We start from the raw sequence: 18,277 nt of genomic DNA, 5'->3' as shown, positions 1-18,277 counted from the left end.
GACTGTTACCTAAGAATGCTTGTGTCATTCCCTTTAGGTGTTGAAAGCTTGTGTTGTGTTCAGCACAAAAAACAGAGGCATGTGTATCTGATTTCTTAACTGCAGATGATATGGTGAGGAATATAGGAATCCATCACCAATCCATCGAAGACAAAAGGATAACTTCATATCGTGTTTTTCTAATTTACTATTATTTTGTTTGTATTTCTTTTTTATTTTATCAATGTTTTTGAGATTGTTTTTCACAGAAGCCTTAGTAATAATTAACATCATAAAATGTTGTTACTCAGTAGATTTAACCATAACTAGAGTTCATATGATCAGTATATGCTGACTTGAATGTCTAGTTAAATTATACACTGTGTCCCGTCAGACCCTAACAAACAAGATTACAGAGCAACGCTCTGTCCTCACAATGCATAGCTGACCATCATTTTAGCTTTACTACAATGTAAGGGTGAAAGTAGAGCACTGAGTTAAAGCACATCTAAATATTTGTCGATAATGAGTAACGATAATTACTTAAAGTGCCCTTGTGAGAAAAATTAAAAGTATGTGTTACAATTATCATTTTGGTAACTTGAAGAAGATATCAGGTATGTGTGTCTGTGTCTGCCAAACCCTGGCTGCATCGAAGCAGAAGACGCAATAATTCAATAATTCAGTACCCTGGACAGCTCTTGAATCACACACATCAGGCCCAATTTTTTTAATTCAAATTTTCCTGCTACAACCTGCTTCAAGCCAAAATAACCTTGAATTTGGTTACATGTCGTTTTGCCAAAATAACTTGCAAGATATATGATATTCCATCACGTAAGCAAAGTAAACAGTGATTACAAGGTGTTTGATTAAATTTCGTTGTTATCTAATTTATAGTCTGGGCTATGGTTTAGACATCTATTAAATTTTCACTTACAGCCCAAATTTTGCCTTGTTTTAGCCTAGATGTCTGGGATGTGTTTGGACGGCTATTAAAGCTAGGGTATACGATTTCAAAGATTGTTCATTATTAATATCCTCGTTTATATGCTGGTTACAGTTATATAGTACAACCCTAACAATATAAATAGAAAAAAGAACGAAAAAAATCCATTCACTCTATTGGCTGTACAGCCGCATAAAAGTTGACCAATGAAAGCTTTGCGATCGCAAAGCTACATTGGTCAACTGCTCTCATCCAATCACCAGCTACACTTGAAACTCCGCCTGGAGCTCGCGTCTCCACCCCACCGCACCCGACCGCGCCCCCTTTCTGCGTCATGATAATCGCGCGCGTTAGCAGCTGACCGCATATGGTAGCTAGCTAAGTAGCATAACAGCGATGGATAAAAACGAAAGAGACAACAGCAAGCGTCCCCTGATTGCCCCTACAAGAAAATGTGAAGAATGCCGAAATTTGAGGAGAATAAATATAGGGTCCACCATTGACCGATGGAGAAAGCTTCAGCGAGATCTGGGACTGAATACCGATGCTGACACTGCTTACATTTGGTTGAGCAGGTAACGTTTAACATTTATTTATACTCGTAAATGGCGTGAGTCGCGTGAAGTGTTACATATATAGCTTTTTATTAGTCAGACAACTTGCTAATTCTGCCGGTCGGCATTGGAATGTTAGCTGTTTAGCATCGCCTATCATGGGTCAAAGTAAATATATTTCTTGAAGTGCTTGATTATATTTCAGTATGCCTAGCGGGTTTCTGTTTGAGCCGATCGGAATTTAAACAAGATGCGCTGTATGCTGCTATAACAATTACTCAAAACCTTCGCAATACTACTAATTATCATAGTTATGGTGGTGGGTAGTGTAGAACATTTCATGTGTTGCTAATCTTGCGTTGGCGTGATCTCAAACGTGTCATTGAATTGTTGATGAAGCAACTAAGTTCAAGTGTGTAAAGGCAATTTTACATATGATGTGATTGAAGCGACTAAGCAATGTTGTGAAAGTATGATGATCACAACTTGAATGAGTGACGTTGTTCAATTCGTTTCCCGGCCGGGAGGGATCACGTAGCAGAGGGGAGGGGTGTGTGTGTGTGGAGAGGCGGGATGAGATTTTTAAACGTCCCTCCCGTTTCAGGCTTTCTCGACTGATTTTCAACATCGTATACTACAGCTTTAAAGGGATCCTTCACTTCTGGGAAGATGAATGTGTATTTAAAATGGGTCATTTATGTAGAAGAAATGTGAAATTGTTTTTGAATTTGGAGCTTTCTAGACTGAGAAAAGCCAGAAAATGTATTTTTGGCTTATGTGGATGAAAGACAACAACTCCCAGAATGCACTTGCTTCGCTGCCCTATGAGGCCACACCTACCGGTAACAGCGCAGTAGTTAAACAACAAGTCTAGGCTACTAGTGAGTCTCCGTGATGAGTCTGCCCGGGTTTTCGAGATTACCCAAAATATTGTCGGGGATTGAACAGGGTACTCCAAAGTACAGGCAAGGTCAAACACAGGCAGGCAGTCCATACAAACAAACATTACAGGCAGGGAACACGGGCAAAACAGTAATCCAGGGAACACGAGCAAAACAGTAATCCACAGAACAAACAAGAAATCCAAAACCAAGAAACATGGAACTAGGGAGAATGCTTGGAATTGCAGTGTAACACTAAACATACAAGACTTCACACAGAATGAGTGAGTGTACGTGGTTTAAAGGGTTGAGGAATTGAAAGGAATTGAGGAATTGAAACTTGCTGGCCTCGAAAAGTTATTAAAGACATCGTTAAAATTAGTCCAAGTGAATACAGTGGCTCAATCTTAAGTTTATCAAACGACGAGAACACTTTTTGTGTACAAAAAACAACAAAAATAACGACTTTATTTCAACTATTCGTTTATTTCTCTCTCTGCCTCGATTCAGGTTACTAGTATAATAGCATAAGCTTCTGTTATTGTACGTCACACGCATCACACACACATGACCAGCGTCGGCCAATAGTGAGCCTACGTGTGACGTAGCTCTACGCTATCACACTACATTAACTGACTAGAGGCGCATAGAGAAGGAAGTGAATAGTTGAAATAAAGTTGTTATTTTTGTTTGTTTTTTTGTGCACAAAAAGTTTTCTTGTCGCTTCATAAAGTTAAGATTGAGCCACTGAAGTCACTTGGACTATTTTAACGATGTCTTTAATAACTTTTCGAGGCCGGCAAGTTTCAATTCCTCAAGAAGCCTATGGACTAGTATGGAGTAGTGATCCAGCTCTCAGATTTCATCAAAAATATCTTAATTTGTGTTCCGAAGATGAACGAAGGTCTTACAGGGTTGGAACAACATGAGGGTGAGTAATTACTGACAGAATTTTCATTTTTGGGTGAACTAACCCTTTAAATAGGCTGAGACGACCAAAGGTTATTAGACACAGGTGGATGCAATCAGGGATGATTGCGTCCAGGAACGTTATGGGAAATGTAGTTTGTGAGGGAAAGACACTAGTCTGTTGGCTCTCAAGATCATTCTTTGTTTTACTCTGTAGATCTCAGCATCTTAGTTAATGTTAATTTCAGCATTTACTAATACATTAGTGCAAAAGTTGTATCTATTAATATTATTTAAGGCCCCTGATCTAACATGAATTAAAAATGCTAAAACTAACATTAATAAATACTGTAATGTATGTAATACAATCTGAATAGCTCATTGTTAGTTAATGCAATGCTAATTATAGGACCTTATATTGTCAAGTGTTACCCTGCTCAGCTGAGCACATGGCGATCATGGATCATTTCACACTGTACAAAATACATTTACATAAATCTATCTACATATCATGTTGAAACATTTCTTTTCCATCCGTTTGTCCTTCTCTGGCATGAGCAGGTCGTGAAAGCACTTTCTTTAATACACTTTTCTCTGCATGTTGTTCACTCTGACCTTTAACCTCATCTGCTGCATTGAGACTCTGTTGTCACAACACCAGTCCTGTCTCAATTCCATGGCCTGTATTTGAGCTCTGTACATCAATTATGTTGGGCCTAACTTTCAGGACACATAGAATTACATAACCTAACCTATAAACTATTATTAGTATCCCATTAATGTCCTTTTGCAAGCAAGTGCAGAGAATAATAGGCAAAATAACACCTCCTTTAAACTGGAAATGACCTCAGAAGTTGAACACAGCACTGTGGGAATTATTTTGACGGGATTGTGGCCAAAGCTCAACATGTTCTTTTGCCTTTCAAAACAAATATTGATCAGTGACGTGCAGTGATTTCTCACACTACCAAAGTGCTCCAGTTCAATCGAAATGATGATAATTTCTAAGGTTTTCTATTTGTTTCTTATACTCTTTCTGAAATATACAACGTTATAACCAAGGGATTATTCTAGACCTATAATGATCTCATGTTTGTACAAACTTGTATCCTAAATCATTTTGTACATTCTAAAAAATGCTGTGTTGTTTCAACCAAATTTGGGTCAAATATGGACAAACCCAAATGTTGGGTTAAAAATGTTATTTAAAATGTTAACCCAACTTCAACTTTCACTTTCAACGGTACATTTTTTATTTACATTTTTAACCCAACATTTGGGTTTGTCCATATTTGACCCAGAGTGTAGTGTTATCGACTATGAAATGTTTTGTTTACACTGTACAGTTCACACTTCATATGTTGGTATGAAGGATCTCAAGGTCCTGTGGGCCAAATCAAATTTAGATTGTAAATACAAAAAATCCTCTTGAGCAATTTGTAAAATTAATTTCTATTCAAACTTTTTTTTTTTTACAATTCATCTTTAAAATCAACTGTTAGATGGACAAAAACAATCTAACGTGACCTATGGCACACATACTTATAAAATGTATGATGTTAGGCAGAAATGTCTCCTATATCATTAGATTTTTATCAGGTTGACTGGTGATAACTCAAGCTGTCAGGTCAAGTCAGGTCAGTAAGTATAATTATAAAAACATAAAGTTTGTGAAAGAAGTCTCTTATGCTCTCGAAGGCTGCATTTATTTGATCAAAAAATCCAGTAAAACTAATATTGTGAAATAATACTGCAATTCAGATTAACAATGTGAATATATTTTATAATTTAATTTATTTCTGTGATGTCCAGTCTTCAGTGTCACATGATCCTAAATAATTTATGATATATGATAATATGATGATTTGCTGCTCAAGAAACATTTCTTATTAGTATCATGTTGAAACCAGTTGAGCTGCTTAATTTTTTTTTTATATTGCAAATGTCTTTACTGTCAATTTTAATCAATTGAATACATCCTTGCTGAAAGAAAAGTTACAATTTATTTATTTTAAATGGTAGTATCTATTCATTTCCTTTGTAACAAATACTTTGATTAAGAAAGGACCACAGGAGACAAGAGGTGCTTTGCATAATTTCATTCCTAATATATTTCCTACATATTCATATCTTTTTTTGTCTTTTGGTCTTGAGCGATCCAGCAAAATACTTTGCACTTTTACAAGTAAAATTATAGGCACATACGTACAAAACATCCCGCTGTATTAGTATTCAGGATGGTAACATGTAAACATATTAAGTATCAATACAGCAAAACACATATATATATATATATATATAAAAAAAAAGTAATTCCTCTTCTCTTATGATTCAATATGATGGTGTTATAAATTAAAAGAATAAAATGCTACAGTATTACGACTGAATTAATACAATGTGTTACATAACTAGAACAATATGTGGTTATATTTCAGTCATGCACCTCATTTATAACACACCCTTCAGGGGATTGAGTGACAACGACCCAAATCCCTGATCAACTCAATTTAAGATATTAGCATTTCAACCGTTCCGTTAATAATTTAGCACCCTGAAGTTAGTTTGTTGGTTTTTATCATTATTATCATAGTTTGTCCTTGCTCATGCACGGAGGATCCTCCGTTGACAGTTGTGGCCTCCACCTGTTCTCTACCCTCTCACGGTCGTCTCCCCTTGCCTCGCCCAGATCCGTCACGGCACCAATTTATCTACCGGAAACCAGAACAGAGCTTTATTGTTCCCTCAGCCATGGGTGTGTTATAGACAGATACAGATCTCAACAGGAGCTAGCTGAGAACATTGACCCATATCAGTTAGTCACAATGACACTCAGAAGGTATATGAAAAAGCAATAGCACATTGATATGATAAAATCCTTCTGACATCAGAGTCCAGAGCTCCTCCATTTAAACCAATATTATTAAACTATCTGAAAGACTATAGTTTCTGATCCATCAAAACAAGACATGAAGTGTTAGCAGTAACAACAAGGCCTGTTGGACAACAATTAGTGCTCCACCATGTGGAGTTAAGTGAGCACTGCATCAATGTAAAGCATTTTTAATATCTCCACTTGATCTTGAGATTGTTCGCATCATAAAATATCTTCATTAAAATCCAATTAATCCATTGAGATTTGTTCAGAATAAAAGGTTTAGAATGTTTATACTCCTGTATGTTGTGTGTGTGTGCATAGACAAAAATGTGTTTGATATCATGAAATTTAGACTGAAATAGAAAAAGAGTTCTCATAGTTACATGGATATATCTAATGAAACAATGGTGAGGAATCAACCCAGTATTTATTGCATCAAAACAAATAACTTGGGTGGATTCAATGCATTCATATCTTGGTCCTGTCTGTACACAAACAAACGAATCAGTCAACTAACTTCTGCTGACGTCCATGTATAGAAGATCAGAAACAGCAACAGCTGGTTTAGTGTCAGAAAATGTTTTTCAACATCTAAGATGAATACATATAAAGTGAAACACATTTGGATAATTTGTCACTGCCTTTGTTTTTAAATTATGATTAAATTTGTTACACACGGTATACATCACCGTTCAAAAGTTTGGAGTTGGTACGTTTTTTTTAATGCTTTTCAAAAAAAAAAAAGTCACTTATGCTCACCAAGGCTGTATTTATTTTTATCAACAGTACAGTAAAACAGTACTATTGTGAAATATTATCACAATTTAAAACTGTTTTTTATTTATATATATTTTAAAATGTAATTTATTCCTATGATGACAACGCTGAATTCTCAACATCATTACTACTTACTAGTTTTCAAGTCACATATTTTGATAGAGTCAATAGACAGTATTTATTCAAAATAACAATAGTTTATAACTTTATAAATGTATTTACTGTCACTTTTAATTAATCTAATGCATTCTTGCTGAATTAAAGTATTCATTTCTTTAAGAAATAAAAATTTACTGACCCTTAACATGTGATTGGTATTTCATTTTATACTATTTATGTGACCTAAATGCTATTTTTTTTTTAGTAATCGTGATTATGCTTAAAGGTACACTATGTAACTTTTGTTTTTGTACAACACATCATCAATCCATCATCAAAAACATGTTCTTGTCTCACCCTGATTCTCTATGGTAAGTGTATTGTAAGTGTTTATATTCTAGACCGGCGTGTAAATTGATATGTCACTCGTCCGTGCCTGTGCCGTCCTATCCGTAAATAGAGGAAAGTTCCTTCAGCTCCTTTGACTATGGTGTGTGAGTTGAGATGGAGCTAAATCTCAAACCACCGGAGAATCACCCGTTTTTAAAAAGAGAGTCTGCAGGCAAAAAGAGAACCTGATAGAGCTCGTAATGAAACAAGGATCAATATTGGCTTAACTTTTCAGAGATGGTGAGAACTGAGGGATTTGAAATGTTGTAAAAGCAACATGGAGATGCTGTTTTTATTACTCAACAGGTAAGGTATTTTATTGAACAGATTGCCATATGTAGCTCTGTAACGTCCTTTCTATCCAATCTGTATTTATATCTCTTAAGCCAAGTAGTGAATGTTTTAAGATCAGTAGGATAACCATATTGATCCGCAGTGTCATGCAAAGCTGAAGCACAACCAAAACAATGTTCTTCTGCAAAATGCATGCAAAAGTTAAATAGTGTACCTTTAAGTGTCCAACTTTGCCTGAATTCACCCTGATCTTAGGCTGAATACTTACATTAATGTAGCATTTCTTCAGTCTAAATACAGAGTAATACCACTGAAATATATACTAAATTATTTCATTTTTCAAAGAAATTCAGCTTCTGATGTGACTAAACTGCAACATTTGGTCTTCATCAGACCTGAAGAGGCTGGTGTTGGTATGGTTAAAGATAATAAATCACACTTAGTATGAATGCTTGTGGACAGAGGGACAAGACAACCCCATACACTGGAATGCAACACCGGCGCTTTGACTTGGAGAGGTTAGCGAATGCTCACGGGAGGAAATTCGGTTTCGTCGTCCAGGCACACGGGCCCTGCTGCGAACTCATGCTCGGGAATCACCTCGCCCTTACTAGCGCCCCCATCCTCGGAGTACCCTGAGAGAAACACAGTTGGGTGATCATGAAAATTAGTTCGAATGTAAATGAATGTGTGTGTTTAAGGTTGTTGTGCTACCTGTGAGAGTGGCTGTAACGGGTCCAGAGGTGGGGATGGCCACGGTGGCAGCATATGACTGGCATGCTTGCGGTGGCTCTGTGAGTTCAGATTTCTCTGTCTCCTCCCACTCCTTATCTGATCCAAACAACCTGGGGGTTAAAGGCGACATCAGTAAAAATAAGGTATGCGCTTATTAAGAGACTTTCATGCTTTGTTCTACGATATAAACTGCACACCGTCATACCTCAAACATGAATTTCGAAACTGCTGTGCTTTAAAAAATATAATGCAAGTTGCTAACTACAACATCAAAGCCTCCTGTTCGTAAATGGATTGAATGAATTGGGTCACCTCATTCATGCACAAGGATTTGCTGAGTCATTGATGGCTCATAATGCACAAAAAGTGCATTACTTGTTGAAAGTGCATTACTACACTACTTGTTGCTTCTCGTTATCCACTGTCATGATGATGTAAAATGCAGAAAAAGTAATTGAACTAATTAGTCAACCAATCTTAAAGGAATAGTTTACATAAAAATTAAAATTCTGTCATTATTTACTCACCCTCAAGTAGTTTCAAACCTGTATGAATTTCTCATTCTTCTGCTAACACAAAAGAAGATATATTGAATAATGTCGGTAACCAGAATGTTGATGTACCCCATTGACTTCCATAGTATTTTTTTCCTACTATAGAAGTCAATGGTGTCCATCAACTGTTTTCTTACCGACATTCTTCAAAATATATATTTTTTGTGTTCAGTAGAATAAAGAAATTCATACAGGTTTGAAACTACTTGAGGGTGAGTAAATAATGACAGAATTCTAGTTTTTAAAACTATTTCTTTAACCATTTTAAGTGAACAGATTTAAAGAGCCCCTATCATGGATTTTTGAAAATGACTGTTCATGTAGTGTGGAATAATAGCTCTAAGGGAATGAAAACATCCTGCAAAGATTTATATCTGAAAGTGCACCGTATATAAAGTTATTGTCTTTCAAAAGTGAGAGTTGACTATGAGTCTATGAAATGAATTCTTTTTGAAACGAGTCATTAGCTGTTTCGTCGTGACGTAGATACAAAACATTAGCTCACTGGCCGCTCCCAACAACTGCGCGCGCAGACAGGAGTGTAAACTTGAAGTCTAGTCCACATTCGCATCATGTCGAGAAGACGCTGTGTTCTACATTGCAAAGACAGTTCAGCCTCTTGTTTCCATTGCCCAGGGACGAGCATGTGAAGAATCTGTGGTTAGAGTTCATATTTGCAACGATACCACAACAGTATAGCCCGAACCTTGTGTTCTCATTATTTTAATGGCGAATCATTCAAAAACATAAATGAATTCAAATGTGGATTTGCAAGCCGGTTGTTCCCGAAGGAGGGCTCAGTATCCAGTGTATATGGGTCAGGTTCGTCCTCCTCCGAATCACAATCTGTAAGTATTATTAATAATGTTTGCTGTTATGTTTTCTGTAGCATGCACAATATAGTTACATTGTGTAGTGTGTGTTGTGTACACTCCGCGCAGCTTCTAAGCCGGTTAAAGTTAGTTTTGTTTTTGATATTCACCAGACATTCATTGAAAAAAAATGGCAATTACCTAAACGACTTAGCCAAATATGACTTCACTCTATATAATAAGCACTGTCCCTCAAAAGCCCCCGCAATGTGAGTTTCGCCGGGAAAGCTCCCAGATAGCAAACTGACATTGAATCAACGTGGAAATATGACATCGAAACAACGTTGATCTGACATTGTTTTGCTCATTGAATTAACGTTGAACCAACGTCAGACGCGTCATTCTTTCAAAACTAACGGAAAATCAACTTGAAATCAACGCGTTGTTTCAACGTTATGAAAGCAAACCAATTTTCGATTTCATTTAGCTTTGAAGAATGCCGCGTCTGACGTTGGTTCAACGTTAATTCGATGAGCAAATCAACGTTGTTTCAATGTCATGAGAGACGTCGTTTCCACGTTGATTCAATGTCAGTTTGCTGTCTGGGCTTGCTCTTGACGGAGACTTTCCGTGTGGAAAGTGCACTTTTTCGGACACGTTTGTTCAAACACTATATACAATTTTCAACACTTGACAAGCTATAATCGTGGTGATGGGCGTTCCGTTGCCGACAGTGTCTGCCTACGGTTTACCAATAACAACTGACTGGGTCATTTGACCAATCGTCGCAGATTCGCGTCACTCAAAGGAGGTTTTTGGGAAAATGAATCGTCGAACGAATCATTTGGGAGTCGTTGAGCAAATCAGGTAAAAATAAATGCATATTACAAGACAAATAAAGTGTTTTTAATCCTTGCATGCACGTTAAACTGTTTTTGGGAACTCCCAAAACAAAAATAGCAACATTTCAAATGCTATGATAGGGGCTCTTTAAAAGTTTGAAGCCTTTTGAGTGCGTCCAGTTGCCTGAGCACTTACTTTGGAATCCATCATGAAAGTATGTATACTATAGCACAAAAACAAATCTTTTTTTACGTCCTGTATTTAATAACATACGACACAGCTTTTCATTATAATTCATTTGTTTAAAAAAAGAATGAAAAACTCACCTGTGCTTCTGCACCAGAGTGCACTCACCCCCATCTTGAGGGTCAATGTTATAGATGAATAGCTGCCCATCAGAGGAGGCCACAAGCAAACGTGGAAGTTTCTGGATTCTGATTGGTCAAGTGAAACTTATTAATGAGTTTTTTCCTCAGTAAATACTGTTACTCGTTCTAGATTGCTATGTAATGACTGCAGGACTCACATTGCCAGGGCACAGACATTCTTCTGACCGGCCATCTGGAGACGGACAGTCGCGAAAGCTCGGTCTTGACTCATCATGCCTGACACCTGTGCTGGGAGGTAGCTACTGGCTGCTGTGAACATCTTACCTACATATGTTGACCAAGAGGGAGCTTCCTCCTCCCCACTGCAAGTAAAACACAAAAACATGGATAAACACAAACACTGACAAAGTTTAGATTTGTCAGTAAAAAAGAAAAGAGATCCTGACTCAATTACACTGGTTTTCAGTACCTTGGGCTGTGCTGTTCAAGCTTGAAAATGTGCACCGTCTCTGTATTGCTTGAGGCACAGAGGAACTGAGCATCCGGGCTGAAGGAAAGGGAGCTGATGTTGACATACCTTTGGTGACACAAACACACAAAGGTCAAACGCATACACAAAACAGACTCGCACATGCCACAGTTCATTCAAACACAGTCAACTCTCTTTCTCTATGGTTAAGGTATTTTCAGTGTTCATTGTGAGCTTTGAATCATCATTGTACCTTTTCATCCCCCGCCTGAACTCAAACAAGCGCAGTCCCTCTGGAACGGAGAAGACTCGAATCACTGTACCCTGGGACGGGAGAAAAGAAGTGGCTCGGAGATGTGTGTCTACGTTATAAGGTATGACTATGTGAATCTCTCATAAACACGTCTGGGTTGCATTTCACCCCGTAAATAGAAAGAAAAAACAACATATTTTGAATAAATATTTTTGCGTGAATAATACAAAACACATTTTAGGACAATTAGAATTGTTTTTCATTGTGACATTTTATTTCTATGGAGCCCCTAAAGGGACATGGTGGAGGAAAAATATATGACGTGGATGGAAAAATTATGCCAATGCCATTGCGTTCCCTCGCATATTTTTGCGTTCCCCCGAGAAACTTTTGTGAGTGAATGCAAATATGGGGTGTGTTAAACTGACATTAAAAAACTAACATCAAGATGCAAAAAATCTTAATGCTACCAAAAAACAGGCAAAATATAATTTCGTTATCACTTTACAATAAGTTTCAATTTATTAACATTATTTAACTACATTAGTTAACATGAACTAACAATGAAAAATATCTTAGTTAATATTGATTTCAACATTTATTGATACGTTATTACATTCAAAAGTTGTATGTTAAGATTATTTAAGGAGAACTCCGGTGCAAAATGGACCTTTGGTCTAATTACATTGGTACTATATTGGTACCTAGTCGACTGTTCTCTTGAGATTTGTTTTGATGATAATCGAATGTAAAGAGTTTTATCTCTAAAAACTGTTTCGCGTATAATGCTAGTATATGGGGGCATATAATAAGTAAAGTGAAATCGCTAGTTAATACCACTAACAAAGGCTCAAAATAGCCCCACACTAACACAGAAACATAATGAGAGTCCCTACACCATCGTGGTTCGACTTATCGAGACTGTTTTCCAAGATGGCTCCTGCCTGTATACACAAAGTGCACTGTCTTTATAAAATATCTTCTTATTAAACGGTCGGTACACTTACCAAGTTCTCAATGCTTTTGCATGTGTGGAGCCTCATTATGTTACTGTGTTAGTGTGGAGCTATTTTGAGCCTTGTTAGTGGTATAAACTAGCGATTTCTCTTTACTTATTATATGCCCCCATATACTAGCGTATACGCTAAACAGTTTTTAGAGATAAAACCCTTTACATTCGATTATCATGAAAACAAATCTCAGAGAACGGTTGACTAGGAACCAATGTGTAATTAGAACAAAGACCAAACATAAACTAACAATGAAAAATTGTCTGCCTGTATTAACTAACATCAACAAAGAATAATAAATACAGTAACAAATGTATTGCTCATTGTTAGTTAAAGTTAGTTAATAATACATAAACTAATGTTAACTAATAGAACCTTATTGTAAAGTTTTTTTGACCTAAACATGTGTTTCTATATAAAGAGTGGAGCTTTACCCTTTCAGAAGCACTGGCCAGTTTGGTGCCTGAGGCACTGAAGGTGATGGCGGCCAGTGGACTGTCATGAGCTGGAATCATGGTCACAGTGCTCTGAGCAGTCAAAGACACACAAAAACACAACAAAGACAAAGATTTATAGAGTGAATCAGGACTGAAGAGCAGACATTTGTCTCATGTATAGCAATTATCTCAACCAAAGGAACTGCCAAAATGAGCAGCTAAACAGTCTCTTGGCCTGCATTTTTACCAGATTGTTGGCATCATAGACAATAATTTCTCCGATGGTGTCACTGCCTGGATATGCCAGGAAAGAGTTGGAATGGTTGATGGAGAGAGCACAGAGACCTACAGAAACACATGAGTGGGTTAATATTTGTAATATTTATACAGATTTACACAGACAGTTAAAAATTATTATTTTAGGTGAACTGTTTTTGATTTGTTTGTCAATTCCCTTACCCGATGGGTTGGATGGTGTGTTGAGAAGGGTTTTCAGGAGTTTCATGTCTTTTATATTGTGGATATAAATGGATTCCTCCAGACAGACAACCAGTCTCTGCCACGAAACACACACACACACACACACACACATACAAATTACTGACAAACCAAACCACATTTTTTCAAGTTTCAACGACGAAAGAGCACAGTAAAGCGATCATCTTGTCCAGAAGCTTTATAATTGATAAGTGGCAGGTGCCTCGCTCCAGCACAGCTGTGTTGTATTTACCTGTCTGTTGAGACGCACTGCAAGAATGTTGTTCGAGTAACTGTAGTTGCAAATCTCTGTGCCCTTTTTGAAGTGGTAGACATTCATGCGACGTGGCATGGACTGACTCACCACCACAACCAGGCTGCTGGAGAAAAGCCTTTCCACGATATACACCTCTGGAGTTTCTGCTGAAAGGGAGAAGAGAACAGGACGCATTAGCAGCGACATAAATTAAAAAAAGCCACATGTAGACATCTTTTTAAGGGGAAATAACATCCAAAATGAAATGCTTCTCATTAAATCAGCTTAAATATAAAATTGAAACACAGTCACTGTGTACACTTAATAATCAGTGTAAATGTGTGTTTTTTCTTGACCCATTTTATTTTGTTCCAAAGAAATATAAAAATATACAGGTTGTCAGTGATATGAGGCTCAAGTAATTATTGTAATTTCTTTTTTTTTTACCATTACATTATTGTAGATAAGTGCCATATGATTTTCCAAGTTTACCTTTTAATTTACACACATCAGCAAAACAGGCTGTTTCTCTGTCTTTAGCTTTAGCCATTTTTGTTGTGGGCTGCAGATACAATCTCAAACACATAAGGCATTGTCACCATGTAACATAAATCAAAACAGACAAGGACAACTTTACACCCTGTAGGGTGAGTTTATCACAACATTCACAGAGACAAACATTCTCCAAAATATATTTTGAAAGTGAAATATCTTCTCTTATCTTTCTCAACAAAATACAAAGGAAATGAGATGGCATTTTCAATTTATTTGTTAAGTGTTTCGTTAGAAAGTGACTACACCTTATGATAACTTCATTGTGTTGCACATTATGGTTCCTCCTATTGCCTATAGTAGTTTTGGCACACAGCCATACTTCCCATTTATATCAAGTTTATACAAAAAAGAATCGTAGATGATCTTACTACTCTCATGAATGCAGTCCAGTTTGTCCACAGAGGTCACAGAGAATAGTTTGTATCCAGTTATGGTGCCCAGAGCCAAAGACCTGGAAAAAGCAAGAAGATATTATGCTGTATCAAATCTGTTAAATGAACACATCCATTATTTGGATAGTTATTTTCACTTATGAATTAAACTGTGTACATGCAATTTATTATGTATAAACAGCATAAAACAGTAAAATATAATATATAAATATAATTAGATTTCTTTAATTATAATGACGGAAAAACACAGATGCAATGGCCAACACAGAATCTACCACTTTTTTAAAGGAGTTGTTCACTTTTAAAAAAACTTTTGCTGATAATTTACTCATCCCCATGTCATCCAAGATGTCCACATCTTTCTTTCTTCAGTCGAAAAGAAATTAAGGTTTTTGATGAAAAGATTCCAGGATTTCTCCATATAATGGACTTCACTTGGAACCAAATGCTTCAAGGTCCAAAAGAGAGTTTCAGTGCAAATTGCAAACTGTTGAAAGGGCTTTAAACGATTCAAGACGATGAATAAGGGTCTTATCAAGCGAAACGATCGCTCATTTTAAAAAAAAACCCAAAGTTTAAGTTTTATAAGCTCAAATGCTCGCCTTGCTCTGCTGTTCTGTGATGCACCTTCGTGACTCTCCTGTTCGAACTCGTTCATCAAAATGAACAAATCTTTTTTTCGTGTCATTTGGTTGATTCAACGAACGAAATGAACGAATTGACTCGGAAAAAAGATTTGTTCATTTTGATGAACGAGTTCGAAAAGGAGAGTCACAAACGCGCATCACAGAACAGACCAAGGCAAGCATTTGAGCTTAGAAAATGTAGTGATCGTTTCACTTGCTAAGACCCTTATTCATCATCTGGAATCATTTAAACCCCTTTGAACAGTTTGCACTGAAACTGTCTTTTGGACCTTGAATCATTTGGTCCATTATATGGAGAAAAATCCTGGAATGTTTTCATCAAAAACTTAATTTCTTTTCAACTGAAGAAAGAATGACATGGACATCTTGGATGAAATGGGGGTGAGTAAATTATCAGCAAAAGTTTTTTCAAAAGTGACAGCAAGCTAAGTCATTTTAAAATCCTAATACAACACAGGTACTGACTCAAGATAGAAACATTTGAGCAAATTGTAATCATTTGGCTTACATATAAATAGAAGAGTTGATGTCTGTTACATTTACTGGAATCTTTTTTTAGGGGGGTGGGGAGGGGGTTAAAACATCTGTTTTGCAGGCCTTTCATTCCTCTAAAAAAAAGCTGTTCACGTCAGATCCTGTGCTTAGCATGTCCTTTTCTACTTTTATTGGAAAACATAGGTACTGCTGAAACCCACAACAAAACCTTGTGTTTACAGCAGGACTGCGTCTGACATGTGTTGGTAATTATTACCACTGTGACTAGTACAACATATACAAAATAACTAATTTCTGATTTTTCTAATACAAATGTGTTTTGTCCCAAGAGAGATAGTTGACTATAATCTCGAAGAGACAATACATCAGATCACCTGACTAGTCTCAGTATCATGTGTTGTGTTTGATTTGCTATGCTTGACTTTTCAGACAAGAAACCAGTGTGATCAACCACTAGAAAAGACGACAAGAGAGGGTCATCTTGTCAGGAGACTGTGGACTGATCAATACAATCTCACAATACTGCAAATTCTGCTTTGAGGAAACGTGAAAAGGGGAGCAACGTTCAGTTTCTCCTCTATAAAACCATGCAGGCTATAATATTCATAATCATATCTAATCTATAAGTAATATTAGTGGATTTTGTTGTTTTTTATTGTTTGTGCAATCTCATTTAAACCACTATACTGCTCAAAAAACATTGTACAACCATTGAAAAACAGTCCTGAGAAACAACACTAAGCTCATCTAACTTATCATAATTATTATGCATGCAAAACACCGTTATAACATAGTGACTGGCTTTTATGGATGTGTAATAATCAAAACAGACAATAAATAGCGGTCAATCCTTTAAGCAGAGGTGACATTCCCTCTTGTAAAGTAAACCGCTGTTAATAGCATCATAGAAATATCCGATTCGGCAGATGATGCTTACGTGGAGTCCTGGTTGAAGGAGACGCAGCCCGGCCCCGGCCCCGGCCCGCCAGGACCGTCAGCTCCCTCCTCGGTCTCCATCCCGATCCCTATTCCCAACGACCTCCTTCCCTCCCTCCGCCCTGGATCGGAGGCCTGGGATCGGTTGGACCTCTTGGAAAGATAGTGCCAAAGCGGAGACCTACTGAAGAAAAACTGTAAGGTCCGAATAAAGTGGAAGAGAAATATACTCCAACGCTTCAGCTATTCTTCTGCCTCACATCAATTAATTAAAACGCAAGTTTTTGTTCATTTACGACTTCTAGCGGAATGAAGCAAAACAAAACCAGCTGATAGTTGTTGCGTCACGTCAACATCCCATACTAGTGGTTGAAGGAAAATGCGCTGTGTTGTCGTCCGGCTGAGCACTGATTGGTCGAGTGAACTAAGATAGACGATGATTGGCGGTAAGTGCGGAATTGATACAAAGGGGTGGTGGTTTGTCTTTGCAGTTTACATTTGTCTACTCTCTAAACATATCCAATTTAATTTTCACGAATTACATCCATGAAAGAGTCACTCGCTGCCTTTTATTCCTGCCCTGCCGCTTAATATTTATTAGTCCTAGGAAGCCCGACTCATTTCTGCTAATCGCTTCTTTCGAGCAGTTTATTTACTAATTTTAACGTCATCACGTGATCATTCACAGCCTGGCCTGGCATATTTTCGATTAAGTTTGACCAAAAATCGTTTATTGGAATGTAATGTGTTTCAGTTTGTTGCAGCCGTAGTAAATAAAATGCATGAACAGGGGTGTATTTAATATATCGTCCGACTCCCACTATATATCCCAATACAAAAATGCAACATCGTGGATATTTCACCCAAAATCAAAATTACTGCGTTTTCAGAGTTTTAGTGTAAATACTGCATTAAACTACTATATATAATGTTGATTATAGTGTATAATAATGCAATGGGGGAATATTGGGTCCTGATAATGCCACATGTCTGATGTTACCAGTAAAAAGTGTCCAACATTATATATCTAGTCAGTGAAAGCGTGCAAACATATTCATCTACAATAACTCAAATTACATCTACAATAATTTCAGCTTCAGAAACATGAATATTGTTATTCTGGTGCCACCAATGTGTTACAAGGTTACAACCTACAATGTAATATCAAATTTAGTATTTTAATCAACAGTGCATTTTAACCTTTCATTATGTCTTTGAGTCGCGATAATATCGTATCGTGAGTTCGTTACACCCTAAAATGAACAAATATACATAAACATTATACAAAGTTTATAAAAATCTCTCGGTTAAAATCAATTACTTTTCTGCTATTAAACTTACTTTTCACTCCATCAGTCAAATCCTTCGTC

At 36.9% G+C, this 18,277-nt stretch overlaps 1 protein-coding gene across 2 annotated transcripts; it reads right to left on the bottom strand.

The window, feature by feature from the left end:
* Positions 1-5,356: 5,356 nt before the first annotated feature.
* Positions 5,357-17,248, bottom strand: wipi1 (WD repeat domain, phosphoinositide interacting 1). Of its 2 annotated transcripts, none has more exons than XM_039686615.2 (13): positions 16,909-17,248; positions 14,806-14,888; positions 13,880-14,049; positions 13,609-13,705; positions 13,397-13,494; positions 13,147-13,239; positions 11,703-11,773; positions 11,450-11,557; positions 11,178-11,342; positions 10,978-11,085; positions 8,422-8,552; positions 8,242-8,342; positions 5,357-5,980 (listed from the first exon to the last, which is right to left on the bottom strand). In XM_039686615.2, exons 1-13 carry the CDS (start codon positions 16,986-16,988, stop codon positions 5,930-5,932), a joined length of 1,356 nt encoding a protein of 451 aa, XP_039542549.2. In that variant the 5' UTR covers positions 16,989-17,248; the 3' UTR covers positions 5,357-5,929. The 2 variants fall into 2 exon arrangements, with proteins under 2 accessions (XP_039542549.2, XP_039542550.2); XM_039686616.2 differs by having other exon boundaries at positions 13,880-14,046; positions 16,909-17,232.
* Positions 17,249-18,277: the final 1,029 nt, after the last annotated feature.

Source organism: Pimephales promelas, chromosome 3 (genome assembly GCF_988280905.1).
Source record: "Pimephales promelas chromosome 3, fPimPro1.hap1.1, whole genome shotgun sequence".
NCBI classification, from domain to species: Eukaryota; Metazoa; Chordata; class Actinopteri; order Cypriniformes; family Leuciscidae; genus Pimephales; species Pimephales promelas.
This window is presented reverse-complemented; position numbering and strand designations above follow the sequence as displayed.

Excerpts from the sequence above, each read along its gene's own strand:
- wipi1 (XM_039686615.2), bottom strand. The coding sequence starts at position 16,988 with ATGGAGACCGAGGAGGGAGCTGACGGTCCTGGCGGGCCGGGGCCGGGG. Across the intron at positions 14,050-14,805 it reads GGACTGCATTCATGAGAGTA|CAGAAACTCCAGAGGTGTAT; the intron begins GTAAGATCATCT and ends TCTCCCTTTCAG. Across the intron at positions 11,086-11,177 it reads AATGTCTGTGCCCTGGCAAT|AATCCAGAAACTTCCACGTT; the intron begins GTGAGTCCTGCA and ends TTGACCAATCAG.